This window comes from Psittacula echo (assembly GCF_963264785.1).
Source record: "Psittacula echo genome assembly, chromosome: 2".
NCBI lineage: Eukaryota > Metazoa > Chordata > Aves > Psittaciformes > Psittacidae > Psittacula > Psittacula echo.
The window spans coordinates 24,078,385-24,096,838 of NC_137737.1; the positions used below are offsets into that span (position 1 = coordinate 24,078,385).

The window sequence follows — 18,454 nt, forward strand, 5'->3', positions numbered from 1 at the left end:
AAATAAAGGTCCTAAATGAGTCTGCACTTGGACTGTGATGCAACATCAGTAGATCTATTCTACCATTTGTTGTGTTTGAATTAGCAAATTGTTTTAAATACTCCAGATTTTATGTGTCCTCTGGAAAAGTTTTGAAAAAGAAGGGCTGTGGCTGCTTTATGTGGCTGTTAAGGACAGCACAGCACTTTTTTAGGGGAGAGAGAAGAGAAATATGACCTGGTGTTTTATCTTCCAAGTCTGCCATCCAGCCTGCAATCAGCTGCACCTCAGTGGTGCAAGAGGGAGGAATATGGCCCATGAAGGAGTTTTTGATACTCCTGGGTGACATACAGAAGGGTGCTAGAATAAATAGACATCTGTTAACATACCAGTGTCTAATAAAACAATTTGTCTATAGTATGGACATAAAGTAATTTGATTAAGACCAGACTGAGTTGTGAAGGAGCATATTTAGAGGTGGTCATCTTTTTAACTATGCAGAAAGTGACTTATAACACTAGTAACAGATGATGTATCATGAGGAATTGCTTGTGTAAGTGTCCTTTAATTCTAAACTGTTATGGAGATGAAAGTATTCAGACTTTGCCTTTAGGAACATATTGTATTTCCCTATTTATGTTTGTTTCCTATCATGTGATGAGGTGCAAGGGAAGGTGTTGCTTGCTAATTTTAGCCTTGCAGACTGTCACTGCAGAAATCTGGCAGTTAATGCTTCTGGAGGGTAGTGCTTTAAGGAAAACCATGCTATATTCTGTGTGCCATTGTACGTGGTGGTATAGGGAGAGAGGATATTTCAAAGTCTTGATTTTCTGGCTTGTGTTGATGTAGTAGTTAGTTTACTGCAGACAATTACCAAAGACTGGTAAAATGAATGAAAAAATAAAAACTGTTTCTTTGCTGAATAAATGGATGATATTTAGACTGAGAAATGTAATGAATGTACATGTGTTGACTTCATAGCTGTGACTGTATTTTTTGAAGCTATGGTATTAGTTGCAGGAATCACTCTACATATTGATCCTTACCTGTACTTGCCTGATTTGCTATCAGAGCCTGAACAATTCCTGTCCTTCCAGGTGCTCTGAGGCATCTTTGTGTAGCTGCTGCTGTTTAGAAGCGGGGAGGGAGGGAAAGAGAGGAGGATGCCAGGAGGCCACTTGTGGCTTAGAAACCCTCAGTATACAGCCTGCAAAGGAACTTTTAAACTGTGGTCACCCCTGACAGACCAGTGGATTGTCAAAGGTCTGCTGGTACAAAGGCTCTTCCAGAGGTCTTGAATGTGGGGAGCCAGAGACATGGACAGAGAGAGCCAGGCTCCGTTTGGCAGCAGAAAGCTATGGCAGGGTCTCTTGAAGCAAAGCCACATTGCTGCATAGATTCCTTCCTCTGCAGCAGTTTTGCCTATTTGGGCTGGTAGGATGAGGGAATTATAATGATAAATGGACTTCAGTGAAATATATGATAGCCTGATAACAGGCTGTTTACTGTATGGAGAGACTTTTTGCCCTGCAGGAACTATGTTAGCCTTAGGTTCAAGAAAGGAAATTCAGTGGCAAGCTATTCCAAACAAAATATTAGGCATATGAGAGATGATTTGGGTATTTAACACCACTAGAGTTGAGAGTTCTGACTGAGTGGCTGCCCTTCCTCATGTTTTTGAGGATTGTCTATGTAAGACATGGGATACAGTATGACAGAGTTTCAGGTAAAATGTTCTGAATGGGAGAATGATGAAAAAAGAACAACTGCAAAATTTTCCTTGTAAAACAAGAATGGAGGGAAGCAGCACCGCTTACTTTTTTGTGGCAGATTTAAAATAAATGGATTTTTTTTTAATGTTTTCTTTAATATAATATTAAATTCTGAAACTGATTCCCACAAAGAGGTTTTTAGAGGGCTGAAGTCTGAACTGGTCAGATCATAGAAGAGGTAGAACATTTGGTATGTGTTACGTTGATGGTCCACATACAGCTTCTGGTTGGGAAGTCGCAAAATAGAAGGTGTACTGGGAATAATTACTCTCTGCTTGCATTTCTTACGCCATTTCCCAAAAGACCTGTTATTAGCAACTCCCAAATGTAAAGCACTCTGCTAGGTGGGCTTTTTGTTTTCCCAAATGTGGTGTTCCTTACAAAAGTAACTGTCAGCTTCTGTTATTAGACTCTGTTATTCATTTTAAGGTTATGCAGTCAGGAAGTTAGGAAATGTTGGACTTCTTCATGAGCCTGTGCAATCTGAATTTGGATCTCATGTGAGTGGTCATTTAAATACCTTATTAGATATGTTCTGCTTTTAACAAGACCCCAGCAGAGGTATTTAATGGTAGTTTAGTGCCTTGGGTTGTAAGTAGAATTCAGTCTTGCAGTGTCCTCAAACACACCTTGGAGACTGGCAATATTGATGCTCATGTCCTTGAGTGTACTGTTGCAGTTTTAAGATCACTGAAGAAGTTATTTTTCAAGTTTTCTTGGGCCAAAGTCCCCAAAGTTGAGGTTTAAGTTGTAGTTACCACTTTAGATCTCCTGTGTGCAACATTTTATGTCTGAGATTGAGCCTAGATACTCTGACTACCTGGTATGAGTACACTGCCCTTTGGGAGCTATGCCTTTATATGACTGGGGAAGTCAGACTGCCTTCCCTATTTTAAGAAGAAGGTATTTGTTATAACTAGGGGTGCATTTAATTTTAAATCTTACCAAAATTGTACTTTGATGGCAGCTGGCAGTGGCATTAATTGTGTAATTTTATCATAGAATCATAGAATAGTTAGGGTTGGAAAGCACCTTAAGATCATCTAGTTCCAACCTCCCTTCCATGGGCAGGGACACCACACACTAAACCAGTCTCAGAGATTTGTAAAGATCTGCCAGTTGATTTTATTTAAAATAATTGAAAACCAGACTGCCTTTAAAATAGTACTGTTTTCTCTTAGACAGTGTTTCCTTAGCCTACATCTTCAAAGAAGCTGAGGAATAGGATTTTCAGCATTTCTAATTCCTTTAACCCAAGGATATTGCATTAATGTAAATGTTACTGCTGCTGAAATCTGCGTAGAACATTGTTGTTCAATAATGACTTTAGCAAATGAACTAAACCTGAGGTCAAAGCATAGCAAAGGAATAAAGTTCAGATGTGTCAGTTTTAGTAAATCCATTCTGTGCAGTTGAATTTGATTATAGGATGTATCTGCACCTGCAGAAATCACTTACTAGTCATTTGTGCTGTAAGTAAACTTGGAGGGTTTTTAACATACATAATGTGTGAGGTGAAGGAGTTTTGTGTTGAGTAATTCTTTCTTATATAGCATTGGATATACGAATATTTTGAGACAGGCGAAAATGAACTCTACACCAGGCAAGACCAGCACACCCTTTTCCCTAATCAGTCAGCTGTTCTCCCCAGGTTGGTGTTACCTGCAATCTCAGTGAGGGTGTACTTCCTCCTGTCTTCCAGCTTGTTGTGAAGATGCCATACTGCAGGACTTGCTAAAGTCATGATAAACAACTTCCAGTCCTCTCCCCCAATTTGTAGAGCTGGTTGTCTCAACACAGAAGACAAGCAAGTGGCCAAGTGTTATTTGCCCTAGGTCATCCATGGTGGTTGCTCTCAGTGCTTGGCCCTCGTGCTTAGGCAAAGCTTCTATGAGGCTTTTCTCTTTAGTTTTGGCAGGTTGTAGCCAGCCTGCTGTACCCATATCCTCTCTCTTTTGAAGACAAGTGTAATGTTTGTCTTTATCCAGTCATGAGGAACATCCTGATGGCGTCCAGTTGCCACGGCCTTTCAGAGGTGGGACAGAGCAACCTTTCAGTGGCATTGGCTCCTTTGCAGTCATTATTGAGTAGCATGTAACTGGTTTCCTGGAGTACTTTCTAACTTAATAGTTCTTTTCTGGGGCACCACCTCTCACCCCAGGCCCTACTACTAGGCAGAAAGATCCGAGAAGACCTTGCCACTGGATACTGAGGCAAAGAAAGTGCCAAGTGCCTCCATCTGTTCTGTACCCTTTGCCACGAGTCCCCTGCCCTACGCAGCAGGGAGCAAATGTTTTCTTAAGTCTTCCTTTTACTGCCAACATGCCCATGGACAACCTTATTGCCCTGGTATTTGTAACCAATATCTGCTTCAGCTGGTAACACGGTGTGTATTTGTTACAATCTGATTATTGTTTTGTTAGAAGTATTGTTGTCACTCTGCCCATTCTGGTTTTGTATGTAAATGGTTTTTAATTTTAGAATTGAATTCCTTTTTTTGCTCAACATCTTGTGCATATGAGTCTATGACAGTGGTATTAAGTGATATTAAGACTTTCAGAATATTTTTGTGTCCAATTTGAGATATAAACCTTATTGTTACATGCTGACATTCTTCAAGCTTTTATTCTAAAGCTTGGTACAACATTAAGAAGGTTTTCTTATTTTACTGATCCTGATTTAACATTTGAAATTACTTCAAATACATATTATTTCCAGAGAAAAAATGCAGACTTAAAAAATAAATTGTGAATGAAGAATATTAAAACGTCAAAAAGCCAGAAACTTAACCAGAGACTGGAGGCAGTGTTGCAGTGCGGAAAGTAAGTTAAGCTCTTGTTTATCAAGAAATGTATAATTTGGATGAAAAAAAATAAGAAATACAGATGAATGTGTTAGAATCTCTTATTTTTTAGAAGAACCTTTTCTGGTTTGTTTCAGGAATTTTAACGCATGTATCTTATTTTTCTGAATTCCTATAGCTTGCAACAGGAGTACCTCATTATCCAAATTAGTGTTCTGTTGGATTTTACACAGATGCATAACAAAGCAGCTGAGTCCCCAGGCTGCAAGGCTCTTCACTTCTGAGCACAGTTCAGGTTCCTCGTATTGTTACGCACAGTATGGAAAAAGTCCGTGGCACAAAGCCCAAAATGATTTAGGCGAAACAACTTCTGCTAAATCTGTGTGTGTTAGCAAGATACTTGGCTCATCATCCCACAACAATTAGCAGAAAATAATGATGATTTTAGGGAAATGAGAAAAGAAAGTTGTCATGATGAAATTAAGCTTTTGCTCTTGTTATGAGCCATTCTGTGCATATCAGGGAAAAAAAGAGGGTAGGTTACTTTTGCTGAACTGCAAGTTAGTTTTGTGTGGATATTTTGAGTCAACATTTTTGAGTGTGTGAGTCAAATGACATTTGAAACTATGGACAAGCACAGAAGCACAATCTGTTGCTGAAGAAGAGACCAAGAACTTCTACCTTAGTAAATTTAGACCTCTTCTCCCCCCTCTTCCCCACCATCTCCTGCTAAAGTGCTAAAAACCAGAGATGGTGGAAACATTGAAGGAAGAAGAAGGTATTAGAAGGGAAGGGACTTGCTGAATAATACAGGATTACAGCGTAAGAAATTATGGGTCTTTTGTCTAACTATCACAGCAGATTTATGCATATTCAGATTCACTGATTTTGACGCAAAATGGACATTCTAAAGTTATTTTTACTTTTCGAAGAAGTTCAAGATCTTTATTTGCCTTCTAGCAAAAACAGATGTCAGAATATCAGTAGCTGCTAAGAAAGAGTTGTCATCTTCTAGTGGCTTCAAGTATTACAAAATTTAGGAGGAGACTTTCATCATTTAGTAGTCCTGTGGGCATTCCCAGGACCTCTAGTCATGACAGCAAAGTTCACAGTGGGCGGTAGCTGCTGTGGCATTTAATTACACACACGGTCCAATAATCTCAGTCTGCATTTGGTATGAATATGGGATGTATCTTGAGAGTTTATTGATCAGGCTTCAATTCATCCTAATAGATGCTTTTCTAGTAAGAGTATGAACGGAAACAAAAATAGGGCGTTATTGCATATATACAAAAAGACAGGAGTGTTGGGGTTTTTGCACACTCACAGCATGCTTAAATTAATCCTCAAAAATAATATCATTTACAGAAATTGAACTTTAAGGAAATAAAATAGAATTGCCTGTAAATAAAGTGAGTGTAATTCTGCAAATTCAAAAAATAAACAGGTTCTCCATTTTTGCATTGATTATTCAGTTTTAGTAAGTTTTGCCTCAAGTGGATTTGATTGATGTCTGGGAGAAAATTTAAATGTAAATCATAGTAGATGCTTGTTAAATCAAAGGAAATTAAATAGCATTTCTCACGCTACCTCCCATTTCTGCCACAAGAAATCTGGAGGAAATGGAGATTTTATAAGGGCCCAGAGTCTACAGTTACAAAGTAGAGCATGTTTATCTGTACTCAACTTCCTTAGCATGTGAGTTCAAGCACATAGTGGCACTAGCTGAAAATGTAAGTGCTTAAATCCCAAAATGTATTGTGGCAAATCTTGCTCACCTTCCTAGGTACTTACTGTTTTGTGTGCTTCATGGTTGTTGGTAATGTCATGCTCAAAACTGCCTTTGGCCTGATGAAGGTCTGTAATTCACCTCATTACCAAGTTCCTTCAGGGTCTTGCAGAGACCCATTCCTTCACCTCACTCGTTATGTGGGACCAAACAGTGTTCTAGCTCATTTATAATGGTGACTTCAGTTTTAACATTCACTCTTTTACACAGACAACTTGTTTTAAGAATGTAGAGAAGTACCTGAAATGGGATAGAGAGGTTCTTAACATGGGGTTTCAGACACAACTGCCTGTTATGAGCCCTATGCATGGCCACCCCAGCTTCCCTATGTCCCTTAGCTTTTCATGGCACAATGATTAGGACTGTCAGAAGTGTGGAGGTGCCCAGCACTACCTTGGCCAACTACGTCCATAGGCTGATTTCTAAGTCCTAAGTGCTACCATTAGATTCTTATCCCTGCTGTATCAGCTTACTGTTGAAAGGCTTTCTAGCTGTCCTTTAAATGACATTACATACATCGGTCTTAAGAGGTTGGTTGTCTCCTTCCTAGTTCAGTATGAACTGTAATGACTTTTTATGGGCAATTTTTTTAAAAACGTATTTGCTATCATGTACTTGTTAGAGGAGTTTGCACCAGAAGCAAGAATGTAGAGAGGTTTGTGGTGGCTTATATCTTCTGTGGGCATCCTCTGGCCCCCAGCTTGGGAGCAGTGCATTGCTGTAGCCCAAGGAGTCTCAAAGAAAACATGAACTCCTGCTATTGTGGAATGCCCCAGATTCTGTCCTGATGGTGTCACACTGTTATCTTTGGGACAGACCTTTCCCAGACTATGTGTTCTGTGGATTCCTTTGGCTGCAGGATGGGAGGCACAACTCATCTTTATATAGAACTGGGTGGAGGGGGCAGAGATTCCCCATAAACATCTACAAAAGGTAGTTGCAGTAACACTGGATGATGATGGGAGCTGTTCCTGGGGAGCTCTGCCACCCCGATCCTCCATCCCGTCAATGCTTATGCTGACAGTGGCAGACTTCCTGCTTCATTCTTCCATAAGAAAGACAAACAGAGGAAACGTGGGCTGGATTTTGAAAAACCTTTTCGGTTGGGCTTTATTTTTGCAAAATGAAAACACATCTGGTTTTGATCTCTGCTTGTCGAATCCTCACGTGGAAAGCAAAGAGATGATACTGATGTTTTGGCTTCTTTTCCTGTACTTTAAGTTCAGTTTTATGGGATGGGCTTTTACTCTAAGGTCCTTGCACCAGTGTTGATGCTGTGGTATGTGTGGACTGTGTGAAGAAAAGATGCAGAAGGCACATGCTTCATTGCGTATTTCATTTCCAAGATACTTTCAGTCTGCCACATGTAAACAAATACCCAGAGAGTACATGTAGTTTCTCAGAAACAGAAACATTTGTTTTTGTAAACATTTGAAAAGTTAAGTATTGAAAGTTAAGTATGCCTTTTAAACTGCATTTTTATTCTTAACTTTCACATGGACTGAGAACTCATCGTTGTAGCCCCAAAACTGGCTATATGGAAATGTAAACACAAATAATAATTTCTGCTTAAATTTGTAGTTTCTCCCCCTTTTTTTACCACAAAATCGTTATATCACAGGCAATAATTGCTGTCATATTTCGATCTGTGCTCTAAAATATTTTTACTGGGGAATTGCAATGTGTTATCATCCCGATTGCCCAGACTTAGTGTTGTTAAGGTCTAGATTCTGTTCATATTTAATCTCAGTGCATCAATAAAATATGCTGGATTGGATAATGAAGCAATAACACTAATTTATGTCAAATAGTATAGCGTATTGTTTACGAGTTTGCCAAACTGCCAAAGTACTTTATAGAAAAAATTCTTCTCCCTTTCTGAGAAATAATGCCACAGGAATGATCTGTCATGGGAGCCTCCTGCCATCAAATACATGGGAGGACACAAGACTGAAGGTTATTTTCCGCTATGGAAAAATATTTATTTGGTGACACAGCTCTCATTCCTTGTCTTTGGCTTTTTAGTGCTAAGGTCTAAACTGTTACCCTCCTGTCTGGATGTGAGAAGCCCTAAATTCAGGGAAGCTACCACAGTTTAGTCCAGAATGGCAGGCAGTCCACAGATAAATGGAATATTGCTTATGAGGGATAAGTAGTTTTATCTTTGGTTTAGCAACATGTAGGGGGAAGAGGGTGAAGGGCTGAAGTTGGCAGCTTGTATTTATTTAGTGACCTAAACCCAGTGGGACAGCAATGACTGGGACATTCTCAGTCTGCAGACAATGTTCTTTATCTCTGCCCTGTTCCCTTGTATTGGATTGGGTTTTGCTGGGGCCTGTTGATCCTCAGGCAAGATGATCATCAGTCTCCCTGTTGACATGTACTCTAATCCACTTTATTATTTAAGCTTAATTATACTTCAAAATAAGCCGCTTTCCACCTGACCAATTTGCTTTTCAAGTTTCCTATTGGTAATGGTGGGAAATGGAGTGATGTATAGTTTGATGTATTTCAGTCTGTCTTAGAAGATACTGGATCAGTGAGAAAATTTTCAGGCTTCTTGTGTATGTCACCCTGGGTAATGATTGCTAAACTCTCAGTCCTCTTAGAGATAGCCAAGAAGAGCGAACTGCTTTTGTTTGGTTGTTGCTTTGGTTTTAATGCAAAAAACTGTATAAAATAAGATCTCCTTTGCAGGCACTGTCCAATAAAAGGACTTCATTGTCTTCCTGCGGATGCCTTGCTTCCTATATATTGTCTACTTGTGTTTATAAAATGCTGAAATCTGGGCAGTCATGATTTGAAAAATAAGTATTTTAGAACAAAGAAAATTGCGCCAAATTTTGCCTGAGCTTCTGCTTTATGGACCTATAGTGCTTTGTGCCAGGTTCAAGGGAACTGTAAGCCCCAGGAACATTTAGTCTACTAATTCCAACAGCTTTTTCTGTGAAGCAAAGATCTCAAAGTATCTACTAACCTATCTGACTGTTGAATAACTAACGTGCCTACTGAAAGACAAATTTTTTTGTATTTTTTTTTAATTATAATTTTTCACAAGTGATTTTTAAGCAAAACACAATGACAACTTTTTCCTGTGGACTAAAGATGTCGTTTGGAATAAAATGAAAAAACCCCACCATAAATTCAGTGTATACAAGAAGCATGAGCAAGATAGGACAGTGACTGAATAATTCCAAGTTTGTTTTTAAATAAAATAAAAATAATTATTTTTATTTAGAAACCTAATTGGATTGTTATTTTATTTAAGCTTTAAAATGGTTTCATTCATTCAGTTCTGCTACAGGGTAGCTAAATAAGTTTATACAGAAAAAAATTTTATCTGCAAAAGAATTAGGGATAACTTTAGTTGTTTAGTTACATTTTAATAATATTTTCCTCATCTTATAATAATGTAACATTGCAGTCCTCAGTAACAGCTTTCATCCAGTAATCACATAGCATCTTATAAGCTTTGAAAAGATAAGGAAGAATCATTACAGACTGGTAAAGTGGGACGTAAGGAATTGATGATGTAGTGGCAGTGCAGAGCTTAACCCAGCAGCTCTGACTCGCCAGCCTTGTATCCAGCAAATCACATTTAAAGGCCTTGCAAGAGATTCAGAGAAATCAAAATCCTCTTGAGGTGTGTTCTGGTTTCTTTGATTGAAGGAACTGTGATAGAACAGACTTTGAAGCTTACTGTCTGTCTTCATCTTCTGAATTTACTTGCATTTTCACATGCCGTTCTTTTCCAAATGGAAAACATTGCCAGGTGGTGGGATGTATGTACTTCTGTGGAAACAGTTCAATAAGCTTTGTCACTGTGCAGAGGGGTTAGAAAATGTGTACTATTATATCTGTGTGTTTTCTGTTGGGTGTCTAAGGAAGGACTTGACTACGTGGGGAAGTGTCCAAGAGGAGCTCTGTCTTCCAGGCCTTCGTTGGCTAGATGGGACCTAGACAACAGTCATGGGTCGATTCCGCAAGAACAATGAATGCCCTACAAACTCAGACAGAAAATTATGCCTTGAGCTCCCTTGATCGCAGCATTTCTAAAATACAGGAGGTTTGTGTGTGGCATGTTTCACTGCTCATCTTTTATCCACTTTTCTTTTCCACCTGGCTATGGATGAGAAATACAGCTTACCTTTTAGTGCTACTCCTCACTGAGGGAGCCAACCAAAGGCAGTAGAGTTGCTTCTATCTGACTCTTCTTATTGTATTTGCCCTACCTCTCTGTGTTCTCTTCAACTGTGATGTCTTTTGCTTAGTATGAGGTTTTCTGTTCAGTCAGCTCCAAATTCCCATCAATGGGCCGTTAAGTTGGTGGCATCCTCTCATCATTACTATAATTGGCCAGTAAGAACCCTCCAGCTCAAAAATTACTCCTTTCTACAGTAGGGTGTAAAGAGAGCTGTGTTTTGCTAGTGTGAGCGGTAAACTCATATTTGCACAATTTATTTATATTTACTTTGCCTTATTTTATTCTCTCAATCAGGAGCTAAGGAAATTTTGTGGCAATTGGGCTCTAAGTGAGATGAATCTAGCAGCTGGAAAGCACTCTATTCAGAGTGAAATGGATAGTGTGTGTTCACAATTGCTTAAATAACACGTTTTAATGCAGGTCTGTGTGTTATGCTCATTTTTTTTAAATACAAATTATGCACTATGATAGGAAAAGTCAGTGCGTCAGTATTAATGGGGAATCTTTCCAAGATCTTTCTTCCAAGTGGATTAAAGAGTACAAATTTGGGATAGTCAAAGGTGAATACAAACAAATTGGCTAGTCTGTTAGCATAGCTGTCCAGCTGCATGCTAGGCTCTGAGGCCACTCCAAAACCACAAGCCCGACTGCCTCAGAAGTCTGCCAAGGAGCCAGCTGCTGCTAATAAAGCAGACTCTACAACTTGGCATCTGGGGCCTGTGACTCCTATCCAAAAGGAATTGTACGTGAAAAATAGTTGAAATTTGTCTTTTTTAAATAGTGTTTTGCTTTGGAAGAGAAATGCATTAGACTAAACTTGCAACAAGTGAAAAACTATGTAAGAGTACTGTGGTTGCCATGGGAAGATAAATACCATTCTTGTGAAAGGAGGTTGGATGTTGGAAAGGAGGAGGGATGTTAATTTAGTAACCAAGAGGCTTCTGGTTCAGCATTTCTGGCTTATTTAGTGAGAAAGACCAAGGTATCTCATTATTCATGCTTAGCTGTGTGCACCTACGTGGGACACTTTGCTTCAGAAAGCTCAGTGGTAGGGTTTAAGCACAAGAGTGTGTTCATGAGGCTGGATAAGAATTAAGCACATTAATTTCTTGCTTTTAAATAATAAAGGAGAAATTTCATTCATTTTTTGCAGATGAAAACAAATCCTATTAGCCAGCCATGCTAAATTAATAAGCTGCTTGGAATGATCTACTAAACATTTCATTCCCCACATATTCCCCTCTGAATAATGAAGCATGAGAACTGGAAAATGAGTTGGTTGCATTGGTTATTTGAAAAATTAATGGCAAAGCCAGCTCTGAATTCCAGCTTCCTTTTGAAGTAAAACTTGCAGATTTTGCCTAACGCTCTTTTTCTAACACTACAGGTCCTGTGCTTGGCTGTGTTGGCAAAATGTCTTTCCCATATTTCTACAGCTGGTGTCAGGGTGTTTTGAGCCAATCTGGAAAGCAGTGTTCCTCATAGCTCTTGTGACAGAGAAGTTAAGCACTTTGGCCCCAGACATAGAGGGGGCCAACATCAGAACAAGGCACAAATTCCCTGCTGTAAGGTGCGCACACAGCTTCCCAAACAATGCGCCCCTTTGGCATCGTCCGGGATCCTGTAGCAAGTGGTCCATATCTGGGACCATCATCAGTTTGCCATTCGTTTCTCTCACTCCAGTTATTATGCGGAGATTAATGAACCAGACCCTTTGCTCATTTGGAGGCAAATCGCATACTTCTGCCATCAGTCATACACTCATCAGCTCAGGAAACAAGAATTCAAAGCTTTCTTCTGACCCGAAGCTTTTAGTCTGGCAACTGACCAGAAGATGTCATCAGCCCTAGTACAGGCAATTTTGTAGTCTTTCTGGGGTATTAGATATGCATGGCAATTACTATGTGCTGCAGTGGCTGAGATTTGTTAGTGAAGAGGATTTGGAGTACAGCAGTGCTTTCTAGTCTAAGGAGATCAGCATCCTCCAAAGTGGAATGTGTCTGCCTCTGTACCCACCCTTAAAGCATCTCCCAGGATGCTGTTGTGAACCTGGGCATCTGTGTGTGTGTGTATAGTCTTAGCAGGTCTTGCTTGAGAGACCACTTATCCCATGGCCTAATTCTCTGGGCGTACCGAGGACTGTCTTTTTATAGTTGTGGCCTTAAAATCAGTGTAAGTGTAATTCATGTTCATTTCTAGGTCCCCTTTCGGCTGGCCGAGAGGGATAAAATGTCTTAAGCTTAAATTAGAATTAGGCCCCCAATGCTTTTCTCTGTGTGACGATAAAGATCTTATAATAGAATGAAAATTGCTTTTTGTGTTTCAAAGGTATATTTCCACTCTTTTTTTTCTTGCTTATTAGGTTGGTGTGACAGTAGGCCATTTATTCATTTTCCCTTCCTAAGACATATCTAGTTATAACAATTAATAGTTAAGGCACATAGCACTTTATTGGCTGAGAGAAAATTCTGTCTTTGCTTTACATCATTTATGTGCATTCAATGTGTATGGTAAACATGGAGTTGTGAGGTAAAGCAGTAAGAATGTCATATTGACGTTATTTATATTTTACCTTACCAATAATCAAAATGTGTGAGATTACCACAGTATATTTCCTGAGTTCTAAGTATACTAAAGCCAAACATGTGCTATATGCAGTCACATCTACCTTTACCATGGCTGTGGAGTGCCCAGAGACTTAAATATGCTTTCAGCCAGGATGTTTTAAGATCCCCATGTCTATGTATTTGTTGGAGGTTACTGTTGCCTACAGTTTTGCCTATGCCTGTAGGCTGTAGCCTGGAGCTGATTTCCAGGACATGCCCACAGCAGCTCAGTCAAGATGGTTCCCTGTGCCTGGTACCTGGGACTGCTGCTTCAGCAGTCTATTTCTGGGAATGACATTGAAGCTTGGGCGGGTGAGGATTACCCAGTGATAAAATGTGTGTGCAGAGAAATAAGATCTGTATGCATTAAGTGCATTTGATTGTCAGCAAAAGTATCTACACAGGTACTTGGGGACGGAAGCTTGTTGCCCTGTGTCTTTTATTCTAGGTGAGAGGTCATTACTTGCTAGTGTTGCCATTGCACTGTCTGTGAAACTATTTTTTCGTTTTAATGGTTCCTACTTGGGTCACATTACAAGCAGGCAGAGAAATTCTGATGTCCTGACATCTGATTGTGTGTTTCAGCTCTCCTGGTTTAAATAGAAGAAACTGGGAAGCAGGAAAGAGAAGGCAGCAGGAAAGGCATCAGTGCAAGCGTGGTACTTTATGTATTTAAACAAAGCCTCTCAGCTTCAATTATCACTGATGCTCCCCTTATGTTCTCCAACTTTTTTTTGATTCTTCTAAGTGAAGGGACTTGTTTGAAAGAGGTAAAAATGTCCATCTACTGAGGCTCTGATTTGTGGGACATAATTATAAGCACTAAAGTAAGGCCACTGGAAGTAAAGGGGCAGTTGATTAGTGTGCTCAAAATTACTCACAGGCTTAAATATTTTTCTCTCTTCAAGGCTTAAGTGCAGAACAAGCCTATTAGGAGTTACTGAAGTGTCATTGCTACTACTATAATGAAAATTGCAGGTGTTTTGCTGTTATTAGTCCATTAGCACATCGTGGTTAACTTAGCATTGGCCCAATATTTACCTGCTGTTGTAACCATGCATACTGCTAGCAGAATACACTGATCAGCTTGTGAAAACAGGATTTCCCATGTCTCGGCAGGTGGCTGTATTCCTGGAGCTCTGCCTCCAGTTTGCTCACTGCCCAGCTGGAGCCTTGGCCCACAGCAATCCTTAGCTTCCCCGACTTCTTTTGTAAGATCTCAGCGTTCCTGCATAGTTCACAGTGGTGGCAGGACATGGCCTTCTCCTTCCAACCACTCCTCCGTTCTCCTGACAGGGCACTCTGTGCTGCAAGTAAATACTTTGATGCTCAGAGAGCCAGGGATGGTTGCAGCAGCTTAAATTCCCTGTTGTGCCAGATCAGAGGCACTTAAGTAATTTATATAGCATGTGTGTGTCTCCTTTCACAGCATGTATTTACCAGGGAGTTAGGAGAGAGTGGTGTTTTCCCTGTGAGAATTCCTCCCTTTTTAAGCGGTGTTTCTCAGTTGTTGTGTGTGCTTTGTAGTTATTCAGAAGTGGTAAGGTTTTGAGGGCAGGAGGTCTTAGCTGGATCATCTTTTCCAACCCCTTTTTCTGTATTGTGAAAGTAACCTGTAAAGACAGAGTCATTTCAGGCTGTTTGGATGGATTTTTTTTTCCCTCACTCAGGCTAGCCAAGACTCTGCCACCTGACTGTGCATGTACTGGCTGCCCCTCATGTTTAGAAAAGACTTAACTAGATTTCTGGCATCGGCTTCTCTACCTTTGGCTAGATAATCTTATTTGTGTCTTGGAGTATTCTTAAAGCAGATTAAATTTAAGTTCTTCCTTTAATACTAGTCACTCCTGAGTATCTGTTATTTCCGAGCTTTATTTTGTGATCTAGACAAAATAGGCTCATAAATGAGCTACTTTGATTCAAGATTTTTTAGAAAAAGGTAACATAATTCACTTCATAGTCATGGCTGAACCCCAAATCTCAGCCCCGTTTGGTATTTTGAAGAGCGTTCCTGGGTCCGGGTGGGTGCACATGCTGTGAGTGGGCAGCCTGAGGCAATCAGGACAAGCATGCCCTCGGTACGTAACTCTGGAATTACCTGGGTAAAGCACGAGTCCACCCCATGCTTTTGTTTTCCAGTAACAGCTGCTTTGTTTTGTTCTGTTTCCAGCAGTCCTATGCACCAGCTCCCCACCCCATGGCTCCTCCCAGCCCCAGCACAAACAGCAGCAACAACAGCAGCAACAACAGCAGTGGAGAGCAGTTGAGTAAAACCAACCTGTACATTCGAGGCCTTCCACCCGGCACCACTGATCAGGACCTTATCAAGCTGTGCCAGCCGTAAGTGCACTTAATATACTCTGTGTCTTTGGGTAGGAAATTGTCAAAGCTGGCCTTTCAGTTTACACTTATGATGTCCACAAAAAGACATCAGAAGCCTTCTGCACTTGAAGGCCAAGTGTTATTCCTTAGTTTGAAGAGCTAATTAATGTCTGTTGGAAAATCTTCTGGTAATCAACTGTAGGAGATAGAGACATGAGGGCCTTCACATTGACTTCTGTTTATTTTAATGTGTGGGGTTTATTTCTTATGTTAAAAGAAGAATTTACATGGCAAGAAAACCTCCCTATGGCAGATTTTAGTTACAGTGATCTGTGAATCACAACCTGGTGTACAACAAAACAGGGGTGTTCCCACTTTGGTTATTTATCAGATCTTGTGATTGCTGTGTCACACATTGCAGGGCTCAAAAACTAAGAAGTATGAAACCCACTAAGGGTGGCCTGGTAACCGTCTAATTAACATATAATTATCTGCAGTTCCACTGAAAAATGATGGTGTAGAAAGTAGCACTGTTTATCTTGAGTCATGTTTGCACATTGTGCTGAAAAAATGTCAGTTTTATTGTGTTTTATTCCTGTTGAAACTGGAGAGGCAACAGAAAGGGGCTTTTTGCTCCTCATGCATCATCAAAAGAACTGTTTCCTAAAATGTTGCATCCTCTTACCCCTCCTCACTTGACTGAATGTAGTGGGTAATGAGAGTAGAAGTGAGAACCAGAGTGGATTTCCAAAGTCTAGATCATTATTCCTGTGGTTTTTGGTGGACTTGGCAGTTGTGGGGTAATGATTAGACTTGATGATCTTAAGGGTCTTTTCCAACCTAGTTGTTTCTATGATGAGGGAGGGGAATAATCCAGTTTGAGATTCAAATTAAGATCATCTGGGTTGAATTTAGGATAAAACATTATTTTTTGTGTTGAAATAAGAACATGGAGAGATTTGAAAAATAAAAATCCATTCTTGTTATGATGCAGAACTATAATGCTTTGCCACAGAATCGTCTATTGCAAAAGACAACAGTATCTCTCATCACAAATCAGCCTTTCAAATAGATTGCAAATAAGTTAAACAAATAAATGAAGTTTGGTAAAGTAAGGAGCAGTCTGGGGTTGATCTAATGGCTTGAATCAAAATGTTACTTTGAATCTTGCTGTAGGAGTAACAATTTAATGGTATGCTGCAATTTTATGTCATTCTGTCTTTCCCGATTTTGTCCAAACATGCTGAAAGACTTCCCTAAGTATGCTTTATGTGGACATGGCTGGCTAGGGTTGGAGCTATCCATCTTACTGCAGTTGATATCTTTACTTTAACAGAATTATGTGAGCTTGAATCTCTTCCCTGTGACTTTCTCCTATTAAAGCTGCTACAAGTAAACAGGCAAACAGCTCACAGGAGTATAGCATGCTGGTGACTTTTCATATTTCATGGAAGCTGAATTGCGAGTGTGCCTGTCTGACATTTGTGCAAGCTATGTTCATTGACGCTTTCTGCTTGTGACAGCCGCAGATAATCCCTGTTTAAGGGCCAGATCCTCAGTAGGTATAAATTGACTGTAGTTTGCTGATGTTCAGAAAGCTGTTTTACCATACGTCTTGTTACAGTCTGACCCTTTCCAAGTTCAGACAAATGCTTTCAACCAATAAGGAATGAACTAACTATTCCTGGAAGAGCCTCATGGCTTTGGCGCTTAGTGCTGCAGTCATGATGTGAGGCTCTGGTATGAGCAGTGCTACTTGAATCACAAAGTTCAGACCCCTTACGTGTACCTCTGTGTATGGGAAGTGCACATTGAGTATTTGAGGCCTTCCTTTCAGCACTGTGGCAAAATTTTTATTGCACTCTACTAAACTTAATCTGCTCTGTGATTAGAGGCCTTTGTCTGGGTATCATGGAGTTCCTGTGTGAACAGATGCTCTTTAGGAAAAATGCTGATATTTGTTTTGCTGATTTTTCTATCCTTTGTCTGTATGGAAGTGAGGAGAAACCAAATCGTTGTTCTGTCTTTTTTTCAGAATATTAGAGATATTTGTCAAAGCAAAAGGAAAGATGGTATAGGGAAACTTAAGTATCTGAGAAGACAAAAATTTATTGTGGCAGCACGTAGATCTTAGAAGTAATGTATTGAAAGATATTTTCTTTAACTTTACAGATGGTTACATAGTAGAGGTGGATAAAGGTCCAAATCCCTTCTCCCCCTGCCACTGCAGTATGTATAGCAGCAATCTGCTGCTATATAAGCAAGACTTGGATTTGTTCAGAAATGATTTTCTTCTGTAGAGCTCTCTTAGCTTACGTGGCTGGGGTCTCACTATGTGTGAAACCCTTGATGTAACAGGTTTTCACAAAACAGCAGAAGGTGCTGAATGCCTTCTTTGTGTCAGTCTACTCTGCCGGAGGCAGTCCTGAAGAACCCTGTACTCCTGAGACCTCAGATGAAGTCAGGTCACTGGAGCGGTTTGCCTTAGTCCATGAGGAATGGGTTAGGGACCAGTTGAGCAATCTGGACATCCATAAATCCATGGGTCCAGATGGGATGCACCCGCGGGTGCTGAGGGAACTGGCGGAAGTCATTGCTAGACCACTCTCCATCATCTTTACCAAGTCTTGGGAAACGGGAGAGGTGCCTGAGGACTGGAGGAAAGCAAATGTCACTCCAGTCTTCAAAAAAGGCAAGAAGGAGGACCCGGGTAACTATAGACCGGTCAGCCTCACCTCCATCCCTGGGAAAGTGATGGAACACCTTATCCTTGGTGCCATCTTAAGGCATGTCAAGGATAAGAGGGTTATGAGGGGCAGTCAACATGGCTTTACCAAGGGGAAGTCATGCTTGACCAACCTCCTAGCCTTTTATGAGGAAATAACATTGTGGATGGATGATGGCAGAGCGGTGGATGTGGTCTACCTTGACTTCAGCAAAGCATTTGACACAGTCTCCCACAGCATCCTCATAGCTAAA

General features: G+C 40.2%; 1 protein-coding gene across 3 annotated transcripts in view; it reads left to right on the forward strand.

The window, feature by feature from the left end:
- The window catches only part of RBMS3 (RNA binding motif single stranded interacting protein 3), a gene marked incomplete at both ends in the record, with an annotated part of 444,014 nt that overhangs the window by 84,576 nt on the left and 340,984 nt on the right, over positions 1 to 18,454 (forward strand). For 2 of the 3 annotated variants that reach the window (XM_080610082.1, XM_080610080.1), the window contains one exon: positions 15,324 to 15,493. In XM_080610082.1, the coding sequence (XP_080466208.1) occupies positions 15,324 to 15,493 (170 nt within the window). The remainder of the gene's footprint in view (positions 1 to 15,323; positions 15,494 to 18,454) is intronic. The other variant, XM_080610081.1, reaches the window with a different exon arrangement.